This window comes from Lepidochelys kempii, chromosome 7 (genome assembly GCF_965140265.1).
Source record: "Lepidochelys kempii isolate rLepKem1 chromosome 7, rLepKem1.hap2, whole genome shotgun sequence".
Taxonomy (NCBI): domain Eukaryota; kingdom Metazoa; phylum Chordata; order Testudines; family Cheloniidae; genus Lepidochelys; species Lepidochelys kempii.
In genome coordinates, this window is record NC_133262.1 from 124,589,026 (window position 1) to 124,610,854 (window position 21,829).

Genomic DNA, 21,829 nt, shown 5'->3' on the forward strand with positions numbered 1-21,829 from the left:
TTGGAAACTTCCTCAAACTGATGATTGAATGTGACCAACCTTTACATGATTATGTATTTATTTATTAAATAATCCAGTTAGGAGCTGGGGTTTGACTGGCTGCACGTGACCAAAAAAATCTCGGGTCACCCCAAGGGACATGGCCCATGACCAACAGCCTGTGCAACGCGCCGCAATGGCATGCATACCCTCATCTTGTATGTGCGACGGCCGTAAGGAGCTGGGGGTTGACTGTGCGTGGCAAAATTCGTGTTGGGTCACCCCAAGTGACACGTCCCTGCCACTGCTGTTTCGTTACCAAGAGATGAAGACGTCACTCCCAGAGGTGAACCTTTATCTCTGGTCTGACATCCACCCCCGCATTTTATGTTGTGTTTTTGCTTTTAGTTGGCCAATTTGTTGCAAATCCAATTGTGATGTTTTCACAAAAGTTATAAGCCAGTTACCAATGAAGAAGTCGACAGGAACTTTGGTTGGGTGTTCGGTCAGATAAGTATAGGAAGAATGGCTACATTTATCACAAGTTGTGTTACAGCTATATAAAAAAATGGTTATGATTTTTGTTGAGTCTTTTGTACAGCAGCAACGTGGCTTGATAGGCTTTGATGGAATTGGAGAACTCTGGCAGTGGCTAGAAGCTCTCCACTTCATTCCACGAGGGACTTTTCAAATTAGGAAGGAGAGGGAGATCCCCTCCTTCGGTGGCCAGGCCTTACGCTGAGCACGTTTGTGTTCATTTTCTCTCATGCTGCACAGTGTTGCTTCCAGACCGTGTCTTTTCTCCTCTAATCTGGCCAGCAGCTTGTAGTTCAGAGACTGGAAAGCTGGTCTCTCTTCCAGCAAAAAGGAAAACACACCCCAGGCAAGCCACAGCACTTGTTCCTTCATCCTGAGCTGGGGTAGAGCTGGGGCTCGAACAGGAACCAGACTGCCTCTCTAAACTCCCACCAAAATCCACCCAGTTCGCCACTTCTCTGCACCTGGCCATCGACTCACTGCTCACCCCCACCCTCACAAACCAGAGGGAAGAGCCGCACCAAGACTTTCAACACAGGTTTGGTTCAACGCCCCTAGGGTCCGGGCGCCAAGGCCCTCTCTGAGACACACACAGATCTGTCTCTCCGGGCCTGTTCAGGGGCCCAGCCACACAACCCTGCCAGAGAACAAACACACACAGCTCTCGCCAAGGCCCTCTGCCAGCAGGCATAGGATCCGCAGCTTCCCCCTCCGGACCTCTGGTCTCCATCTGCCCTGCTAAGGGGTGTCTGTGTTTTGGGGAGGGGTGGGGGCGAAGGGCTGGGGACATGGGCCACAACTGTTCTCACTGAACCAATGTCGTGGCAGGGCGTTCCTTGTCTCAGCGACAACAAACTGGTGTAACAGCTCTGGGCCATGCCCCTTGGGGTGACCGAGTTCATCACAGCCAGCCAGCCAAACGCCAGCTCCTTAGTCAAACGCCATATTCCAGATGGAGCTGTGGTGGGGTGGGCCAGCTGGCCCAACGCCCCACAACAAAGCTGTACGGGAGAGCCTTGTCCCAGCTCCTTCAGACTGGCCTGACAGCCAGGGGGCCACGGCATGTGGGGTGACGCAGGACAGACACAGCCCAGCTCCTTATTTGCTTATTTAATTAATAAATAAACCCATAACCAGGTGTTGGTTTCACTTTCAAGCCTGGTAAGTTGATGCCCACTGTGATTAACGATTTACTAACTAAAGTTACTAACAATTGAAGCGGACAGTGATATTTTACAGATAATTTTGACCTTTTACTAATGAACTGGGAGCCATGGATAAGCCATGGATAAGGATAAGGGCATATGGACCAACTTCACCCTCCCCGCCCCAGTCCAGCCTCTCCCTGCCTCATACTCTCAATCTCAGCAGCTGTAAATCTCTCCCTGGCAGCCTGCCCCCAAGTTATTGTTTAACTTCTCCCCACTTGGGTCCTCGGCTGGCTCTGCTGGTGCTGGGGAGACGGGGTCACAACTTGCCAACCATGTTGGAGCCCGGGTTCCCCTTGGGTTTCCTGTTTGGGCCCCGTTATTCGTGGCTCTGTGAGAGCATTGTGGGTGGGGGGTTAACGGAGACACGGTGCACATTTTAACAGAGAGGGTGATCAGTCTCTGGAATCATTTACCCACGGTCAGGCCGGATTCTCTACATCGAGTCTGGCTGTTTTTCTAACCGCTCGGCTCTAGGGGTCATTCAGGGACAGCCGCAGGCCTGTGCTACCCAGGGGTCACGCCAGCTGATCACTGCTGGCCTTGGGATCCAGGAATCGTCAGCTCGCCCCAGTTCCCCCACCCCGCCCGAGACAAAGGAAGTTGGCTTTGGGTGGAAGCCGACGTCATTTGCAAAGTGAAGGCCACCCAGTCGGGGAGCAGAACCAGCATCACGTGACCCAGCTGATCAAGTGAGGGGTTCGGGCAGCGCACCCTGGATACCTCCCCGCTGCAAGGAACCCACGCTCACGCCGCTCCCTGGAGCCAGCAACCAAGTCAGCTCAGCCACATGTGCAATGAGGCGTGCGGCCCTCCGTAGGCCAACCCGCCCTGCTCTGCACCTCAACTTCTTCCCCCGTGACCTGGGGCTGAGGATACTGACCCCGCGGCTGAGGCTTCGCCCATTAGCACTGCTCAGTATCGACCCTTCCCCACTCCCCAGCCCCCCGGCTCTTTGCAAACATCAGAGCCTCATCTCCTGCATGCCCTGATGAAGAGGGGACGAGTTAGCAGCCCACGCTCACAGCTAGGGAAGCCACGGCAGGCTCTGTGTGAGGGAGCCTGCTGTCCTCGTTCAGTGATAGCAGACGGGCAGTGCTTACCTGGGTACAGGGCTCTAGGCTGGATGCCAGGGGGATGGGCTCCACATAGACTCTCCTGCCTCTGTGCTGCCACTCCGGTCTCACGCTCACCCTTGTCTGTCTGCTCTTGCCCTGTAATAGTGGAAGGAGGCCACAGACCTGTGCAACTGCAAGCAATGTCCCCTGCTCCCAGTCAGTGCATCTCCTCCCAGGACCCCACCCTGTAGCGTTACACCATGAAGTCTGAGTGCCCGCCCCCAGGCAGCCGGTGACAAACCCCCCCCCACACACACACACACTCCTGGCCTTATGAGAGATGGGGCCTTCCTGACCCCTGCAGCAAGCCGTCAAGCTCTGAAGCATGAGAGCTGATTGGGCCAACCTGAGCACTGGAGCTGGCTGGAGGGCAACAACGCCCTTGTGTAGCAACGTTTGGGGTTTGTTCCACACGGGGATGGAACCAGCCTGTCGAACGTTCTCCCGGCCTGGAGTGAAAAGCCTGCGTTTCTCGACCCCTCCCTCGCTGCCATTCCTCGCTCATTTCCCCCCCACCGCCCCGCCCCGCCCCGCCCCGCCCCGTGACTCAAGAACCCTGGGCCAAACAACCCCTCCCAACACAAAGGTCAGCAGAGCCACGGCAGGCTGGATTTAACAGCCCTGCGGGTTTCAGTGCCGCACCCTTCAGGCTGAAATGTTCCACTCAGCTTTCCTGAGCCCCAGGCTTCTCCAGCCATGAGCCTGCCAGCGCCTGTCTGCTGGCCGGCCCAGCTCACACGGGACTCTGGCAGCCAGGGGTGCTGGAACTAGGGGTGCTGGGAGGGGGGGCACCCTGGCTCGGAGTGGTTTCCGTCACATATAGGGATCAGTGGCTTTCAGCACCCCCCCACCCCCCCCCAATACAAACTGCTCCAATGCCACTGCTGGCAGCCCGCCTCAGCCCACGGGATGGGCCCAGCCCATGGGGACCAGCATGGGGGCAGGATGCAACTTCCCATGGAGCTGCAGCTGTTTAATTCCTCCCTGTGGGGGGTGGGGGTGGGGTGGAGGATGCAGCCTGACAGCCCACCCACCCCTGGCTGGGCTCCACTTGCTGCCAATGACCCTTAAGCAGTTGGATCCGAGCCACCCCCCCAATAGATACAGTGGGTCTGATCCTGCTCGGACCCTGGTGTGAACCCCACGACTCCGGATTTCCCACGGTGAGCGTGAGACCAGCATCAGGCCCTGCTCACTCCCCAATTCACACCACCCCTCCCCAGGTGCACGCACACACGCGTGACCATGCACACACGCTCACTGCTGCTCCTTGCTAGTGTTTGAGCTGGGGGGTGCCTAGGTTGCGACTGGAGCTCTGCACTGGGCCCATTTCCTCCCCTGTTCCATGAAGGAGGCAGGACGGCTCCCAGAGCAAATGAGCCCAGCCAAGCCAGCCCGAGCCCAGCCAAGCCAGCCCGTCTTTGGCCGACTCAGCAGGGCCTGGCACATGTGGAATTTGCAAGGGTATTTTCTGGTCTAGGCTACTGAGCCTGCCCGTGGGAACAGAGTGTGGGGAGGGGGGCCGGGACACCAGCTTGGTCTCCCCCCACTTCAGTAGAGGGGCACAGTCCTACACAAATTGCAAGTGGCCCAGCGAAAAGGGGAGTGTATGTAGACTGAGCTCTCCAGGGCAGGGACTGGGTCTCACCACGGGTTCTGCGCAGCGTGGGTCTCCGACCCCCCAGCGGGGTCTATGCAGCACCCAGCCCACAGGGTCTCTGACCCCCTCCCCCGGTCAGGGTCTCTGCAGCACCCACTGCTTGGGGGCCCAGATCTCAGCCAGAGCCCCTAGGCACCACCCTGCTGCAGGAATGCTGCTCATGCCGAAGGCTAGGCCAAAGTCTGGGTGGCCACAGAACACGGTGGGGATTTACAGTGGAAAGAGGCAACATGAAATCTGGGTTCTTGTTCGTGTTGTGGTTTGCTTCTTGCTGACCCCTGAGCAAGATGCAGCTGGTGCCCCTATTTGCCAGAGGTCTCCCTTGGAGGTCCCCCGAGATGCCTGCAGGCACCTCTCAGCCCTTCCCTGGAGAGGGCAGGGCCTTTGACTCCTAACAACAGAGATTTTCTCCCACCTGTTTGCTCTGGTGCTTGAGCTAAGGCATTGTGAATGAGGAGCAAACAGCCTTTGCAGCTCCCTAAATAGCCCCTCCTCCCCTCTTGCCCTGTGGGTGTTCAGCTGCGAGGCCAGGAAGGAGTCAAACCTCCCAGCTCGCCAGAGTCACCCAGAAACCTGGGAACTGGGACCCAGACTTCTAACAACCCGCCCCCCCAGCCAGAGTGAGTCAGCCCAATCGTCCATCTAGCCCAGTATCCTGCCTCTGACCCTGGCCCATACCAGAGCTGCAGAGGGGTGCACAGAACAGGGCAGTTATCGAGCCCCATCTTCTCCTCCCTGCCTCTGGCAGTCAGAGGTTTAAGGTCACCCAGAGCATGGGGTTCTTCCCTGACCACCTTGGCTCATAGCTGTTGCAGAATCTATCCTCCAGGAACTTATTTAATTCCTTTTAAAACCCAGTTATACCTTTGGCCTTCACAACATCCCACAGCAATGAGTTCCACAGGTTAATAGGGTGTTGCACGAAGAAGAACTGCCTCTTGTTTGCATTAAATCTGCCGCCTGTTAATTTCATCAGGCGACCCCCAGTTTTTGTATTGTGGGAAAGGGTAAATCATCCTTCTCCACAGGCTTTTTCCACGCCAGTCATGACTTAGTGGTCTCTTTTCTAAGATGACCAGCCCGAATCTTTATAGTCTTGCCTTGTACTGAAGCCATTCCATGCCCCTGACCATCTTTATTGCCTTTGTCTGAACCTTTTCCAGTTCTGCTTTCGCCTTTTGAAAGCCATATCAGAGGCACCACCCAGGGTTTCCCTGCGCTGATCAGGTGATAGATGAAGCGGGATAAGCTAGATAGAGGTCAATGAGCTAAGAGTTTCCAATCTGCAGATAACACAGAGAAAGGAGACAGGCTACCAGGCAGGCGTGGAAGGAGTTCAAAGCGGCAATGACACTGGGAAAGAGTCATCCCTTTCAGCTTCCTCTCTGTGCTGAGCAGCAGGTCTGGCAGGGGGACGCCCACACGGGCGGAGATTACCAGCACAGCCCTAGCTGGAGGCAGGAGAAAGGAAACGGGCCGGCCCAGCTTTGGAGTGCTCCAGGAGGGTTTGGGTCTGAGGGACCAATTTGATGGGAAACAAGTGGAGCAGGCAGAGTCCAGGCAGGCGCCTTTGTCCGGTGTCTTTGCACTGTTGGTTTCCTGAGCAGATAGCAGCAGCCAGTTTCCAGGTCATAGGAGTCAGGGCACGTCCACATTTCACATTTCGGGCGGGTTTGGAGTATCCACATTAAATGATCTGTAACTGCTGTCATGTGAGCGGCATGTCCACACTGAGTTGGTGTCCGGGATTCAGGCCTTTTTGCTTCATCGCATTGCAGCCACGCAGCCCTTCGCTGCTTCGAAACAAGCACTCTAGGCAGACAGCCCCCGGTGCGCTGCTCCGCCATGAGGCTGTATGCGCTTTGGGATCTTTTGGTGCTGTTCATTGTGGGATGTCTACTGGAAGGCAATTCTGGGGCTTGGGGTTGAACTAAATAATTCCCGTAGGCAGCAGGTTTATATACAACACACAAAAGGAAGTATTTCTTCACACAACACAGTCAGCCAGGAGAACTCCCTGCCAGAGGATGTTGTGAGGGCCAAAACTATAACAGGGTTCAAAATAGGACTAGATAAATTCAGGAAGGATAGGTCCATTGATGGCTGTTAGCCAGGATGGGCAGGGATCATAGAATCATAGAATCATAGAATATCAGGGTTGGAAGGGACCCCAGAAGGTCATCTAGTCCAACCCCCTGCTCAAAGCAGGACCAATTCCCAGTTAAATCATCCCAGCCAGGGCTTTGTCAAGCCTGACCTTAAAAACCTCTAAGGAAGGAGATTCTACCACCTCCCTAGGTAACGCATTCCAGTGCTTCACCACCCTCTTAGTGAAAAAGTTTTTCCTAATATCCAATCTAAACCTTCCCCACTGCAACTTGAGACCATTACTCCTCATTCTGTCATCTGCTACCATTGAGAACAGTCTAGAGCCATCCTCTTTGGAACCCCCTTTCAGGTAGTTGAAAGCAGCTATCAAATCCCCCCTCATTCTTCTCTTCTGCAGGCTAAACAATCCCAGCTCCCTCAGCCTCTCCTCATAAGTCATGTGCTCCAGTCCCCTAATCATTTTTGTTGCCCTACGGATGGTGTCCGTAGTCTCTGTTTGCCAGAAGCTGGGAATGGGCCACAGGGGATGGATCCCTGGATGATTCCCTGTTCTGTTCATTTCCTCTGGGGCACCTGGCGCTGGCCACTGTCAGCAGACAGGATCCTGGGCTAGATGGATCTTTGGTCTGACCCAGTCTGGCTGCTCTTACGGCGCATGATCCTTGTTTCATCCCATCATCCAGCTGCTTTTGGTGACCCGCCAGTGCTATTTTCCAAGCATGCTGGGGCCGCGTCAGAGAAGCATCGGCAGCCGCCAGCTTCTCTGCAGTCACACGGGTATGTCAGGACTACGTTGGTAAAGCCACCGGAGGAGGAAGAGGCTGAAATCAAAGAGACGCTTCTAGATCTGCTCGGCCAGCTGGCACTGGATTTGCGGCAGACCCGGGCTGCCCAGAACTGCTGGCTGTCAGAGACTGCTCTGCTAGCCCTGTGCAGAGTTCACCCTCATGTGGAGAAGCATGCGGCCATTGCTATGCGGAAGCTTGTCAGCCCGGCTTGCTGCTAGCCACGGAAGTGAGTCATCAAGCTGGGCACTGCACAGGAGCTGTGCCAGGGATTTCCCTACACCCCCCCTATGGAGATGTTTACCCCCCCTGTATTTCCCCAACACCTCCCTCCCCACCAGTTTTCTGAACTACTTACATGAAGTGTTGCCAATTTAGTGATTGTTTGGAAATGTGAATTAAAATTGAAACATTAATACACACTTTAAAAGCATACACAGTGTATGATAAAATACGTGAATCTGAAAAGGTATCGTAGATTTGAAAAGTAGGAACATAGACTAGCTTTCTTCTACAGGAAGTTTATGACAATGTCAGTGCATTCATTTCGGTGATGTGGGCCAACCTAATAATTTCAAATGATGATTTGTAAGCAAAGTCTAAACGAGCTCTCCCTGACAGCCAGTGATGAGCTGGGGGCTGGGGGGAAAGGCTTCAGGACCAGACTGTATTTACATTCACACCTCATCTACCCAGGTATCCAGCAAACAGAGCTGTGTTGCCCAAGTGATAGATTTTGGCTGGGGCTGGGTTACAAATCACTTGAATGGGGGGGGGTTGGGGGGGGAAGAAATGTTGTTATTCTTATTGTAGGAGTAAAGGGCAGTAGAACCGTACTTAGCCTTGATGGTCTGCCCGAGTCCCAAGTACTGTTTGACGGGCCCCTCTCCACTGTTTAAGGACAGAGCTGATTAGGCTCCATAGCGAGTCTTTTGTTCTGCTCAGTGACCACTACAGCTGAAATCACTGAGAATCAGGTCTCAGGGCTCAGACCGGCTGGGGGACCGTGTTTCTGTGGCAGAGACGGCCCAGTCTGCACCAGCAGCGAGGTTCCCCACTGAGAGCTCGGCTGAAATCACTGAGAATCAGGTCTCAGGGCTCAGACCGGCTGGGGGACCGTGTTTCTGTGGCAGAGACGGCCCAGTCTGCACCAGCAGCGAGGTTCCCCACTGAGAGCTCAGCTGAAATCACTGAGAATCAGGTCTCAGGGCTCAGACCGGCTGGGGGACCGTGTTTCTGTGGCAGAGACGGCCCAGTCTGCACCAGCAGCGAGGTTCCCCACTGAGAGCTCGGCTGAAATCACTGAGAATCAGGTCTCAGGGCTCAGACCGGCTGGGGGACAGTGTTTCTGTGGCAGAGACGGCCCAGCCTGCACTCGCCGCGAGGTTCCCCACTGAGAGCTCGGCTGAAATCACTGACAGCCGGTGGAACCTCAAGAGACCCACTGGCTGAGGTCACAGTGGAGGTGGCAGCCGAAGGTGACGGCGCAGGGCCATGGGGGACAGAGCGGTGGAGTGAACGGGGGCACAACGAACAACAGAGGCCAGAGCGAACCGTGAGCAGCTGGAGGAACGAGCAAGGCGCCTTCTTGCCCCCCACCTGGGAGGTGAACTCAGGCGAAAGCACCTCTGAACTCTGAGTCCCCACTGACCAAGGACAACACCGGTGAGTGTTCATGAGGCTGGTAAGAATGCTGGAGACACAACACATGCGAACAAACATGGCCGTGGCATCCTACTTGCTGTTTAGGCAAGAGATGCCACACGCCGGCAAACTGGAGGCCAATGTTAAGTGCATTGACACGTGTTCATCCTGAAGCTGAACACTGGTTCCGAACAAGACCAGCAAATGCTCACTGCCTTTCTGCAAGAAACTCAGCTGCCTGGCTAGACGCATGCGCTGCAACAGTGAAAGGCTCAACAGTAGAAAAAGTGAAGACCTCTCTGACCACGTTCAAAAATTTGCTTACATGGCTGATGAATGCACCAGTGCAAATGGGCATCAAGTATTAAGTCATTGTGTACGTTATCTTGATGTCAGCAGTAGGCCAGTAGATGCATTTCTAGATGTTCAAGTTATAGAGGACAGATTGGCTGCAGCTGTGACAACCCACATCTTAGAAGAGTTAAATGCTCGTCAGTGGGCCCCCAAAGAGATGGCTGCTTGTGCATTTGATGGAGCTGCAAACTTCTCTGGAAGACAGGGTGGAGCACAAGCTTTGCTCAGAGAAAAGCGTAACCCTAGTCTCTCCTATACACACTGCAGAGGCCACCTACTCCAACTAGTGCTAGTACGAGCTGCGGACTCTTCAAAAGACATTAAAAAAGCTATAAATTTAATGTCTTCATTATATTCTTTTTTCAGCAAGAGTCCAAAAAGACTGAATATCTGGAAAATATAGAAGATACAGTGGGACTGAAGCCCAAATTAGTCTAACTTGGGAAAACTCTCTGGCTTTCTCATGAGCAATCCTTGGCTATTATCTTAAAATTACTCCAGCCATTATTACTGGCTTTGGAAAGTATCTACCAAGATGGGATGGATCTAAATAGTGAGGCTGATGGATTACTTTTGCTACTACGTTCAAAGAAGACTATCGCCATTCTCTCTCTTGTAAGTCTACTGTTGAAACCACTTGGGTCATTAAACAATGTCATCCAGGCATCTGCTACTACAGAGTTGTGCAAAATTATAACAAGAAACCAAGAAGGATGTAGATGTCGTGCTTCATAGAAGGCTTGAGTAGCCAACTTTAATTTGTGTGATGATTTTAAAATCTAATCAAATGGTTATGAAACATTTTTCAGTTTTTACTACGGTGCCATACAGCCCACCTTCACCTTCACGGTCTCACCGCTCATCGGACCTGATCCCCCCGCAAATTTGAACACCCTTCCTAATTTCAATTCCTGGGGAAAACACTGAGCTGTGCCCAGGGTACCCCTGAGTTTGCACGACTGGGCTTCCTTAATGGCACTGCGGTTGCTGGTGGGCTCCATGTGCCTCTTCTCTGCCCCACACGCTCTGCCTCACAACATCAGGAGAACAGCTACTTCTCCCTGGTGCTGCAAGGCCTGGACAGGGACCCTCCCTGCCTGGGTCTCCGGCTGTGATTCAGGGACTCCAGGCCTGGGGCCACCTTGGGGTTCACCAGCTCAATGAGACCCTGGGCTGCAGGATCGGCCAGGGTGTTGACAGCGGAGTCCGCACAGCAGTGGGATCTCTTGCAAACCCCCAGTCTCCGCAGACACCATGAGCTCTCCCCAAGAGGTCCTGTTCCTGTTCTCCTCACACTGATAGCCCCGGGCTTGGGCCCTGGCTTAGCTCCTCTCACCCCCTCTCCTGCCAATGTTCCAATGGGCGACCCGTGCCCAGTCAGCTGGGCCTGGACACCTCTCTCCAGAGGACAGGGCAGCCCGAGCCCTCAGCATGAGGCTGGGCAATGATCAGGTACATGAACACCCCGCATGCTGGAATGGCACAGGGCAGCACCTGGGCGCGGACCAGCATCCAAACAGTGCACGACAGCCAGTCTGGATGGCCCCAGAGCGGGAGACAGCACTCCGGTGACGAGACAGGCAGTGCGGGGTCGCAGGAAGAGCACTTGGCAGCTGTGCAAGACCGCCAAAGCGGAGGTGTTAACGCACATTGTGCTTCACAACAACCGCTGTGCCTGGCCACATGGCACTTTAATGCCAAGTAACTCAAGTTAGTCTGCAACAAACTTCACGTAGCCACGTCCCTGCCCGGCCTGCCCCGAAACCCCAGTCCCAACTCCCCGCGTCCCTGCCCGGCCTGCCCCGAAACCCCAGTCCCAACTCCCCGCGTCCCTGCCCGGCCTGCCCCGAAACCCCAGTCCCAACTCCCCGCGTCCCTGCCTGGCCTGCCCTGAAACCCTGCTCCTGGCTCCACACATCCCTGCCTGGCCTGTCCTGAGACCCTGCTCCCAGTTCCCTGTGACACTGCCAGACCTGTCCAGAAACGCCACTCCCGGCTCCCTGCCAGACCTGCCCCATAACCCCGCTCCCGCCTCCCTGCCCGGAAACCCAGCTCCCCGCATCCCTGCCCAGCCTGCCTAGAAACCCGGTTCCCTGCGTCCCTGCCCGGCCTGCCCCGAAAACCCGCTCCCGGCTCCCCTCGTCTTCCTGGGGGGCTTCAAAGGGCTTCCCCAAGGGGCTTGTGCCCTGTTTTGCTGCTTTGTGCAGGAGCGAGGGGAACAGGAGGTTCAGAGCACGGTTCTGGCCTGTGTTCTCCCCAGAGCTGGGCGGGCGGCTCTGCCTTGGCCTTGCGGGCAGCTCCGGCAGGGTTCAGGGACCTGCGCTGTGAGCTCTGGCGGGACCTTCAGCCTCCTGGCTGCCAACTGCTGCTGCGGCACCAGCACCTGTGGGCGTTACAACTCCCGCACGCAGCGTGTGGCTGCTCCCCTCTGCCCTGAGCGCCACACCGCCCTCATCTGCGAGACCCCCGACTCCCACCCTCCAGCTTCCCACCCCTCCAGCACCCACCATCCTCCATGTGTTCTCCCCCCCACCCCCCGGTCCCCTCCCCGACGCCCTTTGCCCTGTCTCTCCCCCCACCCGGTGCCATCTGCAGGAGCCCCAAGTGCCCCCCAGCCACGTTAACGAGCCCCCTGCTTCCCCTCCCTGCCCCCCCAGCATGGCATAGCACCAGGAGCCTCGTGGGGTAGGGACCATGCCTCGGTGCCCAGCTAACATGCCCAATCTGTTCCTGGCCCTGCCCAGCTGGTGGCCGGCCAAGGCCCTGTGCTGGCCCGGGAGAGAGCAGCTGATCCGGCAGGGCCTGCTCCTTTGCCAGGGGACTGACCCGTTGAGCAGCCGCAGGGCACTCAGGGCACCGCCCGTGCGGCTGGTGCGTGCCCAGGGCCTGGGTTGTGTCTCCCACCTGATCGGCTGCTCCGACCCCATCGTGACGCCTGTCAGGAAGCCACGCGGCACCCGGCTCTGGTCTCGCCCGCAGGCTCCTGGTTCCTCTGGACAGTGCTGCGAAGGGGTTCCTGGCCCCGGGAGCAGGAAGTGAAGTGGGGAGGGTGACCGGGGCTGCCCCCTGCTCCAAAGGTGACAGAGGGGCCTCCTCGGGGTTTGTGTCGTGCAGATCCTCAGCCTCAAACCCACCTTGGAGGGACCACGGCCCCAGGAGCGGCACATGGGGGCTGCGCCAGCCTCGGCCGGAAGTCTGGGCCCTGCAGGGAGGGCTGGATTCCTGCCCCCAGAGCCAGGCCACAGGGGGCCCTGGGCCAACTCCCCAGCCCGCCCCGTTCTCTCTAGGCCACCCTGGGGGTGGCCGGGTCCCAGCTTCGCCCCCAGAGCAAGCGGGCAGGACATGCTCTGCCCTGGCATGCAGGCCTCGCAATCACACCTGCCCGAGACGAGCCCGTCTCTCCCACCCCCATCTCGGGCATCCCGGGCACTGGGGCCGGGGCCTGCGGCCTGCGTCTCCCCCAGCTAATGGGACACCAGTCGCTGCCACGCCCCGGGCCCCGAGCCCCGCTTGGCCCTGGGGAGGGCGGAGGCTCCTGGCGGCTGCACCCCGCCCTCCTGGGTCTGGCTCCCCGGGGATGGGGCAGGATCACCGTTCCCCTGGCCCAGGGGCGGGGGTCTCCCTGGCCCAGTGGGGCTGGCCTGGGGCCGGTCTGTCTCCAGAGGCAGGAGGGGGGATTAGGCCCTGGAACGAGCAGCAAAGGAGTTCCTGGCCATGTTGCTAAGGAAACGAACCCCGCGAGGAAGCCCCTGGGCTGGCCGAGGGCCGCGTTCGCCCCCTGCCCCCATGGCACAGCGGCCACAGGTGCCACCCAGGACAGCAGGAGCAGCCCCTGGGAGCCTGGGGGGGGCCACATGGCACCTCCACCAAGCCGGGCCTGCCTGGACACCGGGGAACCCCACCCCTCGGCCCCCCATCCCTCGACCGCGAGGCTCACGGGGGGTGCTGGCTGGGCGTGGGGGTGGATCTCCTTGGGGCAGGAGATGGCCTAGGGCAGGGGCTGCTGAAAACCCCTGGGGGGGCAACCACTGCAGGCCGGGCACGGCCCCCTGCCCCTCTCACCCAGGGCAGCTCGGCGCCCCCGACCCTGCGCAGGGACTCACTGCAGAGGGGGCAGCTTCAGGCGTCGCAGGTGCCCTGGCCTGAACCAGTCCGATGCCCCCGAGAACTGGCCAGGCGGCCCCGGCCCCCGGGGGTGGAGGTGAGAGGCTTGGGATGAGGGCTGGTACCATCCTGGTGGGGGAAGGGTGGGGGAGCTGGGGGGCTTGTCCCCCCAACCACCAGCACCCTTCCCCCCCGTGCCCAGGGTTATGCAGCGGCTCCTCTCCCCGCCGACCCAGCTCGCAGCTCTCAGGCCGGCCCAGCTCGGGTCAAGGACGGGACTTCACAGCCTCCGGTCTCCCGCTCTCCCTCAGGACCCGCTGTGGCACTGGTAGGCACCCAAGGGCCTGGGAGCGTCAGAACAGACGAGCCCGGGGGCGTGTCCATCCAGTACCAGACGCCATGGCCTTGGGGATGAGTCTTGTCCCTGCTCCTGCTACCCCTCCTGCTCCAGGACAGAACCCCAGCTGCTCCCGCCCCGCCCCACACCCTGCCTGTGGGGCTAGGCCCCACTGGTGGGAGCCATTCGGCCCCAGTCATCCCAGTCTCTCAAAGGTCATTACTGCTTCCTGCCCAACGTCTGGGCCCCTCCTCCAGCCTGTCTCCCCTTCCTATGGGAGACTGCACCAGTGCTATCATGTGCCCATCACCGCAGTATCCGGGCACTCCCTGCACCTGCCTCGCAGCTTAGCACGCCTTCCCTGCTGCCTCTATTGCACCGTGTGCACGGCCCAGCTCTTCTACTGGTGGGCTGGAGGCCCCCGTCCCCGCCCTGGCCCAAGCCCCCTGCAGCACCAAGCCCGGGTGGGCGCTGGGGAATGAGGAGAAGAAAGACAAGGACTGCAGCAGCTCAGGGCAGCGCCGCCAAACAGCCAGAGGGAAAAGAGAGTTACCTGTTCCGTAAGGTGTTCTCACATCCATTCCATGTTAGGTGCGTGTTCGCCGCATGCTGGACGTTTTTCCCTCAGCGGTGTCTGTAGGGGACCGGTTCTGGTGCCTTCTGGAGTGGCACCCCCATGCCGCGGTATAAGGGGCGCCGCTGGCTGCCCCCACCCTCAGTTCCTTCTTGCCGGCTCCGACAGAGGGGCAGGAGGGCAGGTCATGGAATGGATGTGAACGACATCTCGAAGAACACCAGTTACAGAACAGGTAATTGTCTTTTCTTCCTCCAGTGCTTGCTCATGTCCAATGTAGGTGACTCCCAAGCAGTGCCACCGGAGGCAGGTAGGGGTTCATGGACGTGTGGATTACAACACAGCTCTGCCGAACCCAGCGTCATTGCTGGCTTGCTGGGTGATGGCTTAGTGCACTGGGAATGTGTGCACCGAAGACCATGTTGCAGCCCTGCAGATGTCCTGGATTGGGACGTGCGCCAGGAAGGCCGCTGAGGACACTTGAGCCCTGGTCGAGTGAGCCTTCACTATAGGCAGCAGGTCTGGATGCAGGTGGTGATCCAATTTGAGATGCTCTGCGAAGACACTGGGAGGCCCTTCATTCTGTCCACTGTCATGACAAAGAGCTGGTGTCATAAATATAAAGGGAAGGGTAATCACCTTTCTGTATACAGTGCTATAAAATCCCCCCTGGCCAGAGGCAAAACTCTTTCACCTGTAAAGGGTTAAGAAGCTAAGATAACCTCGCTGGCACCTGACCAAAATGACCAATGAGGGGACAAGATACTTTCAAATCTGGTGAGGGAAACAAAGGGTTCTGTCTGTCTGTGTGATGCTTTTGCTGGGAACAGATCAGATATGCAAGCCTTCCAACTCCTGTTAAGTTAGTAAGTAATCTAGCTAGAAAATGCGTTAGACTTTCTTTTGTTTAATGGCTGGTAAAATAAGCTGTGCTGGAGGGAATGGATATTCCTTGTTTTGTGTCTTTTTGTAACTTAAGGTTTAGCCTAGAGAATCATAGAATCATAGAATCATAGAATATCAGGGTTGGAAGGGACCCCAGAAGGTCATCTAGTCCAACCCCCTGCTCAAAGCAGGACCAATTCCCAGTTAAATCATCCCAGCCAGGGCTTTGTCAAGCCTGACCTTAAAAACCTCTAAGGAAGGAGATTCTACCACCTCCCTAGGTAATGCATTCCAGTGTTTCACCACCCTCTTAGTGAAAAAGTTTTTCCTAATATCCAATCTAAACCTCCCCCACTGCAACTTGAGACCATTACTCCTCGTTCTGTCATCTGCTACCATTGAGAACAGTCTAGAGCCATCCTCTTTGGAACCCCCTTTCAGGTAGTTGAAAGCAGCTATCAAATCCCCCCTCATTCTTCTCTTCTGCAGGCTAAACAATCCCAGCTCCCTCAGCCTCTCCTCATAACTCATGTGTTCCAGTCCCCTAATCATTTTTGTTGCCCTTCGCTGGACTCTCTCCAATTTATCCACATCCTTCTTGAAGTGTGGGGCCCAAAACTGGACACAGTACTCCAGATGAGGCCTCACCAATGTCAAATAGAGGGGAACGATCACATCCCTCGATCTGCTCGCTATGCCCCTACTTATACATCCCAAAATGCCATTGGCCTTCTTGGCAACAAGGGCACACTGCTGACTCATATCCAGCTTCTCGTCCACAGTCACCCCTAGGTCCTTTTCCGCAGAACTGCTGCCTAGCCATTCAGTCCCTAGTCTGTAGCGGTGCATTGGGTTCTTCCGTCCTAAGTGCAGGACCCTGCACTTATCCTTATTGAACCTCATCAGATTTCTTTTGGCCCAATCCTCCAATTTGTCTAGGTCCTTCTGTATCCTATCCCTCCCCTCCAGCGTATCTACCACTCCTCCCAGTTTAGTATCATCCGCAAATTTGCTGAGAGTGCAATCCACACCATCCTCCAGATCATTTATGAAGATATTGAACAAAACCGGCCCCAGGACCGACCCTTGGGGCACTCCACTTGATACCGGCTGCCAACTAGATATGGAGCCATTGATCACTACCCGTTGAGCCCGACAATCTAGCCAGCTTTCTACCCACCTTATAGTGCATTCATCCAGCCCATACTTCCTTAACTTGCTGACAAGGATACTGTGGGAGACCGTGTCAAAATCTTTGCTAAAGTCAAGAAACAATACATCCACTGCTTTCCCTTCATCCACAGAACCAGTAATCTCATCATAAAAGAGAGATTCTCTATGTTTTGAATCTGATTACCCTGTAAGGTATTTACCATCCTGATTTTACAGAGATGATTCTTTTCCCTTTTCTTTAACTAAAATTCACTCCAGGTCCTTTAGGAACCGGATAGACATCTCATACGAGAACTCCAATTTACCTGGACACGCAGGTGGAAGGCCGATATGGCTGCCAAGTGCACCTTGATCGATGAAAGCATGAGGCCTTGGTGCTTTAGATGGAGCAGGTAATCCAGGATGGACTGCAGAGATGACTGGTCGGGGAGATGCTACGCTCCAACGCCCAGCAGGAGAACCGCTCCCACTTTGCCAGGTAATTGCTCTGGTGAGGGACTTCCTGCTTTTCAAGAGAACCTGTTGTCCCTGGCTAGAGCAGGTCTGCTCCTCTGGATTCAGCCACACAGCAGCCAAGCCGCGAGGTGAAGAGAGGGAAGGTTTGGGTGCAGGTACCAACGTTGTCCTGCGAGAGCAGGTCCAGGCGGCTGGGCAGTGGCCATGGGGCAGTGGCCAGGTCCATGAGTGTGCTGAACCAGTGCTGGCGGGGCCGCGCTGGAGTGATCATAATGACTCGCGTCTTGTCCCTTTTGATTTTCCATAGGACCCTGCAGATCAGCAGAATCGGTGGGAATGCGTACATCATATCCTCCGCCCACGACAGGAGAAAGGCCCCTGAGAGGGTGCCCCTGCTGAGGCTTCGGAGACAGCACTCTCTCAGGGTGGTGAGCACTCCCTCACTCACCACAGCCGGGGCCCCACTGCTCCTCAGCCTGGCCAGCTCCAGTTCGTGCTGTCTTTGTTTCTCCTTCTCCTGACGTTCCCTCTCCTTCTCCTCATGTTGACGTTGTTCCTCCTGCTCATGTTGACGTTGTTTCTCATGATCCTCCAGCTCCCTCATTTTCATCTCCCTCTCCCATTCCAGCCGCATCCGCTCCAGGGATGGGGAGCTCCGCCGGGAGGATCCCCTGCTGGCTGCCGGGGTCAGGGTGCCCTCAGTATTCGCTGGGCTTCCCCCAACCCCTCCCCTAGGCATAGGTAGGAAGGGTCTCGGGATGTCCTCGGCAGCAGTCTGACCCCTCCCAGCCCGGTCAGGCCCCAGGGCCCACGCTGCGTCTGCCGGGCGGCTTCCCTCAGGGACAGGGATCGGGTCATCCAAGCGATCCCTCTCCTCCAACTGGGCAATCAGCTGTTCCTTGGTGGACCTCCCGATGCGCAGCCCCCTCTGCCTGCACAGCTCCACCAGGTCGCTCTTAAGGCGTTTAGCGTACATCTCCCTGCTGGCCACTCGCAGGCCGGGCAGCTTCCCACGGTTTCCAGGAAAAGCCCTTAGTGTGCCAGTCCTTCTTGAGGTCACCACCTCTTTGCCAGGGTCGAGCTGCAGACTCCTCCGCCCCTGGGACCACTCGCTGCAATCCCCTGGGGGACCCTGTTACTGCAAAAGTCCTTCTCTCTGGTCACACACTCCCAGGGGTTAACCGCCCCCTGGAAGACTCTTCAGCACGCCTGGTCCCCGTCAATCCCCCTTCGTTTTACTGTTCTCCAGTCACTTACTGCAGGAAGCGCCATTCACGGGGTGCAGTACATCCCACCTCTACCACCAGTTATCACAGAGTGTGGGGGAGTCCGGGCCCTGCACCCCTCTTCCTGGGATTCACTGAGACTCTCAGCCAGCCAGTAAAACAGAAGGTTTATTGGACAACAGGAACACAGTCCAAAACAGAACTTGTGGGTACACCCAGGACCCCTCAGTCAAGTCCTTCTGGGGGAGCAGGGAGCTTAGACCCCAGCCCTGGGGTTCCCTGTGTTCCTCCACCCAGCCCCAAACTGAAACTAAACCCACGCAGCAGGTTCCCTGCTGCAGCCTCTGTTCACATTCCTGGCAGAGGTGTCACCTCCCCCTCCTGGCTCAGGTGACAGGCTCTCAGGTCTCCCATCCCCAGGGCACATTCCCAGGTCAACCCTCCCCCCCTCCCTGCTGAGTCACATCATCACAGGGAGGTCTAGGTTGGATATTAGGAAAAACTTTTCACTAGGAGGGTGGTGAAGCACTGGAATGGGTTACCTAGGGAGGTGGTGGAATCTCCTTCCTTAGAAGTTTTTAAGGTCAGGCTTGACAAAGCCCTGGCTGGGATGATTTAATTGGGGATCGGTCCTGCTTTGAGCAGGGGGCTGGACTAGATGACCTCCTGAGGTCCCTTCCAACCCTGATAGTCTATGATTCTATGACATGGTATTTACACTCTGCCCGCTTCGAGTTGGGGGGCAGCGATGAAGGCGCCTGCCACAGGGTTTTTCTGATCTTTGCCACCCCTTCATGTACCGGAAATGCCACCCTGGCTGGGCAGCCGAGCTTAAAACATCAAAGAGGGAGTCCAGAGGCTCCACCAACTCCTTGGCCTCCAGCCCCCGGTTTGAGGCGACCCTCTGTGAGCCTTGGCAGCATCCTGGAGGACCGGAGGAGAGGACCCCGTTATCACCTCACCAGGTGAAGATGATGACGAGGTGGATATCAACGGGTCTGTCGCCTCTGCAGCCTCCACCATGGTAGCCTCAGCTGAGGCTGGGGGTCCCTGAGGAGCCGGCTCTATGCCCATATCTGAGTCAGGGCGGGCAGGAGACCATCGCCGACCTCTTGGCGGATGCTCCCGAGTCCCTGCAATGGCTGGGGAAACCCCTAGGGGTTCCAGAGTGCCATGGGGCCAGCCACTGGCCCTGACACCATGCTACTGCCGGTGGTCCTGCGGGGAACGCTGGGGCCCCCAATGGGTGGCCCGGGCCCGTGGGCAGGCTCTGTTCCTCACTGGCGGAGCCTGAGGAGGGGGATACATGTCTGCGGGACCTGGCTAGTGCTGAGGCCATCTGCCCACCCCGGTCCCGTCGGTGCCGACCCCGGAGCTCCACTGAGGATCCGAGCAAGGGTGATGACTCTCGATGCTGCAGTCCCGGTGACCGACAGCGGCATTCGGCAGATCGGCGATGGTAACCCCACAATCTATGCCTGCCGCGTAATGGGCAGCGTTACTCCATCGAGCAGGAGCAAGTAGACAGCCGTCTTGGGGATTGATACCGCGCCCGCAGCGACCCGTAACAACGCTCCGGCGACCAGCGGCGGGGCTGAGTGACTCGGCTGGCTCGGGTGCTCCCTGCACCGAGGCTGTGGGGACAGGTGCCCCAGCTTCCGCAGGTCTGCGCCCACCCACTGCTGATCGCTGCCTCGCGCCCGAGGGCCATTGCCTGGAGTCTGGGGACCGACGCCGGGAACTCTGGCCTGTCCAGGATCTGGTAGCTCTGCACGGGCGAGCGCTGGCAGGACACACCCTGAGGTGAGGAGCGGTGCCGCACTCAGGGGAGAGTTGGAAGGGTCCTGAGGCAGGTTTATCCCTCGAGCAGGGCACCTCCGTGGCCGGGGTGGGCGGTACCAGTAGGAACAGGATGGCCTTTGCGGCCTGAAAGGCCTCCAGTGTGGATGGCACCGTCAGGCGTCCGGCGTTTCCCAGGGTGGTGGGCGGGGCATGGAGAGGGCTCACCCACTCAACAGGAGCTGGGGCATCACCTCCGTCCGGAGGGGAAGAGCTGCCCCTCGCGGGTCCTTGCTCTCCTCCGGCCCTCTCCTTCCCTTTGAGGGACGTAGGAGAACGTCCCCTCCTGGCCTTTCTTTGCTTTCCGCCAGTCCCGGGGGTGGGGGTCGATGCCGGTCCGAGGCCGGTGCTGGTGGCATGCTCCGCTCCGAGGACACAGTGCTGGGCAGGGGGAGTCTGACCTGGTCGGCCCCAGGGCAGTGCGAGGGCCGACTCCATAAGGAGCACTCGGAGACCAGTGTCCTGCTCCTTTCTGGTCCGCGGTTTGAAACTTTCACTGATGCGACTTGTCGCTAACGTGGGTTTCCCCCGAGCATTTCAAACAGCTCCTGTGGGGGTCGCCAGCTGGCGTGGGCTTCTTGCAACAGTCGCAAGGTTTGAAGCCTGGGGATCAGGGCATGCCCTGTCCCTAGGCTACGTCCCTCCGGGCCTGCAAACTAACGCGAAAGCACGCTAAGGGAACACGAAAACTAACAACTATTAACAGCGACGTTTGCAACGAGCAGTCGAGAGGAGGAAGCTTGCCGAGGCCAGGGGAGCATTCCAGCACCAACGCTGGGGGTAAGAAGGAACCGAGGGAGGGGGGAGCCGGCGGTGCTCCTTACACCGGCGCATACACGCGTCACTCCAGAGGGGCCAGAGCCAGCCCCCTATGGACACCGCTGGGGGGAACCCGGTGCCTGCGGCGAGCACACACCTAACACGGAGTGGACGTAAGCAAGCACTCGAAGAAGTGGATGTGCTCGGCTGCTGCCACTGCTAACCCTCGCAGCTCACCCAGGCCAGCGGCTCTGCAGAGGGGCTTGGGCCCCGGCTGCCCACCTGGCCCACGCCCATGGCAACCAGGCACGTGAGCCAGCAGCTGCATGGGCCAGTAGCAGGCCCAAGCCCCTCGGCGGAGCAGCCTGCCTGCCGTGCTGGCTCCTGGGCGGCCGCGTTTGCCGGCACGCACCGCAATTGCCATTCTCAGCACAGGACGGGTGGAAGCGGGAAACCGAGGGGAGGGGCAGCCCCCTGATCGGCTGGGAACCAAGCTGGGCAGGCCCCTGGCCGTTTGCTTCTTCGAGGCGGGTGTGGCGCCCCCAGAGCGGAGGGGCCCCGTCCCCCTCAGGGGGGCCCCGTCCCCAGGTGCCCACTCCCGCTCAGGCCCGTCTGCACTAGTACGCCTGCCTGGCTGCTGCTACCTCTGCTCCTGCCGGCAGCTGGGTGCATTCGACTCCACGTGCCCCACCCCATGTGCCTGGCACATCCCCATGCCCAGCCTGACATGCCAACCCCTGTGCCCGCCCCAGCTTGCAGCAGTTCTCCTGGTGCCACCCCCCATGGTGCTGGCTCCCCATTAGCTCTCCCTCCCTTTCCACTTCCACTAAGGCTTCCTGCACGGGCAGGCCAGGAAGGCCCCTACCCGTAGATATGGCCCAGCCTTCACCAGCATCGGCTCTGGGGCGGTCGCAGGGCTCTCCTACAGCCGTGCCCCCGAAGGTCAGGCTGCCAGCTGGTCCGGGTCTGGCCCCAGCTGAACTCCACAACGTGTAGCGCCTTGGTTGTGCCCGCGCATCCTGGCACCTGGCTGAGACAGGCCACGCGCCCACGGGCGAGCCGCGCAGGCCCCAAGCCAAAAA

The 21,829-nt window shown here is 57.9% G+C and overlaps 1 protein-coding gene across 2 annotated transcripts in view; it reads right to left on the minus strand.

Annotated features, from left to right (window-relative positions):
• Positions 1-16,861, minus strand: part of LOC140915101 (prominin-1-A-like) — a 60,018-nt gene extending 43,157 nt beyond the window's left edge. For both annotated transcript variants that reach the window (XM_073354585.1, XM_073354584.1), the window contains exons 1-3: positions 16,773-16,861; positions 14,389-14,998; positions 2,828-2,938 (exon numbers count right to left, since the gene is read on the minus strand). In XM_073354585.1, the coding sequence (XP_073210686.1) occupies positions 2,828-2,938; positions 14,389-14,416 (139 nt within the window). In that variant the 5' untranslated portion in view covers positions 14,417-14,998; positions 16,773-16,861. The remainder of the gene's footprint in view (positions 1-2,827; positions 2,939-14,388; positions 14,999-16,772) is intronic.
• Positions 16,862-21,829: the final 4,968 nt, after the last annotated feature.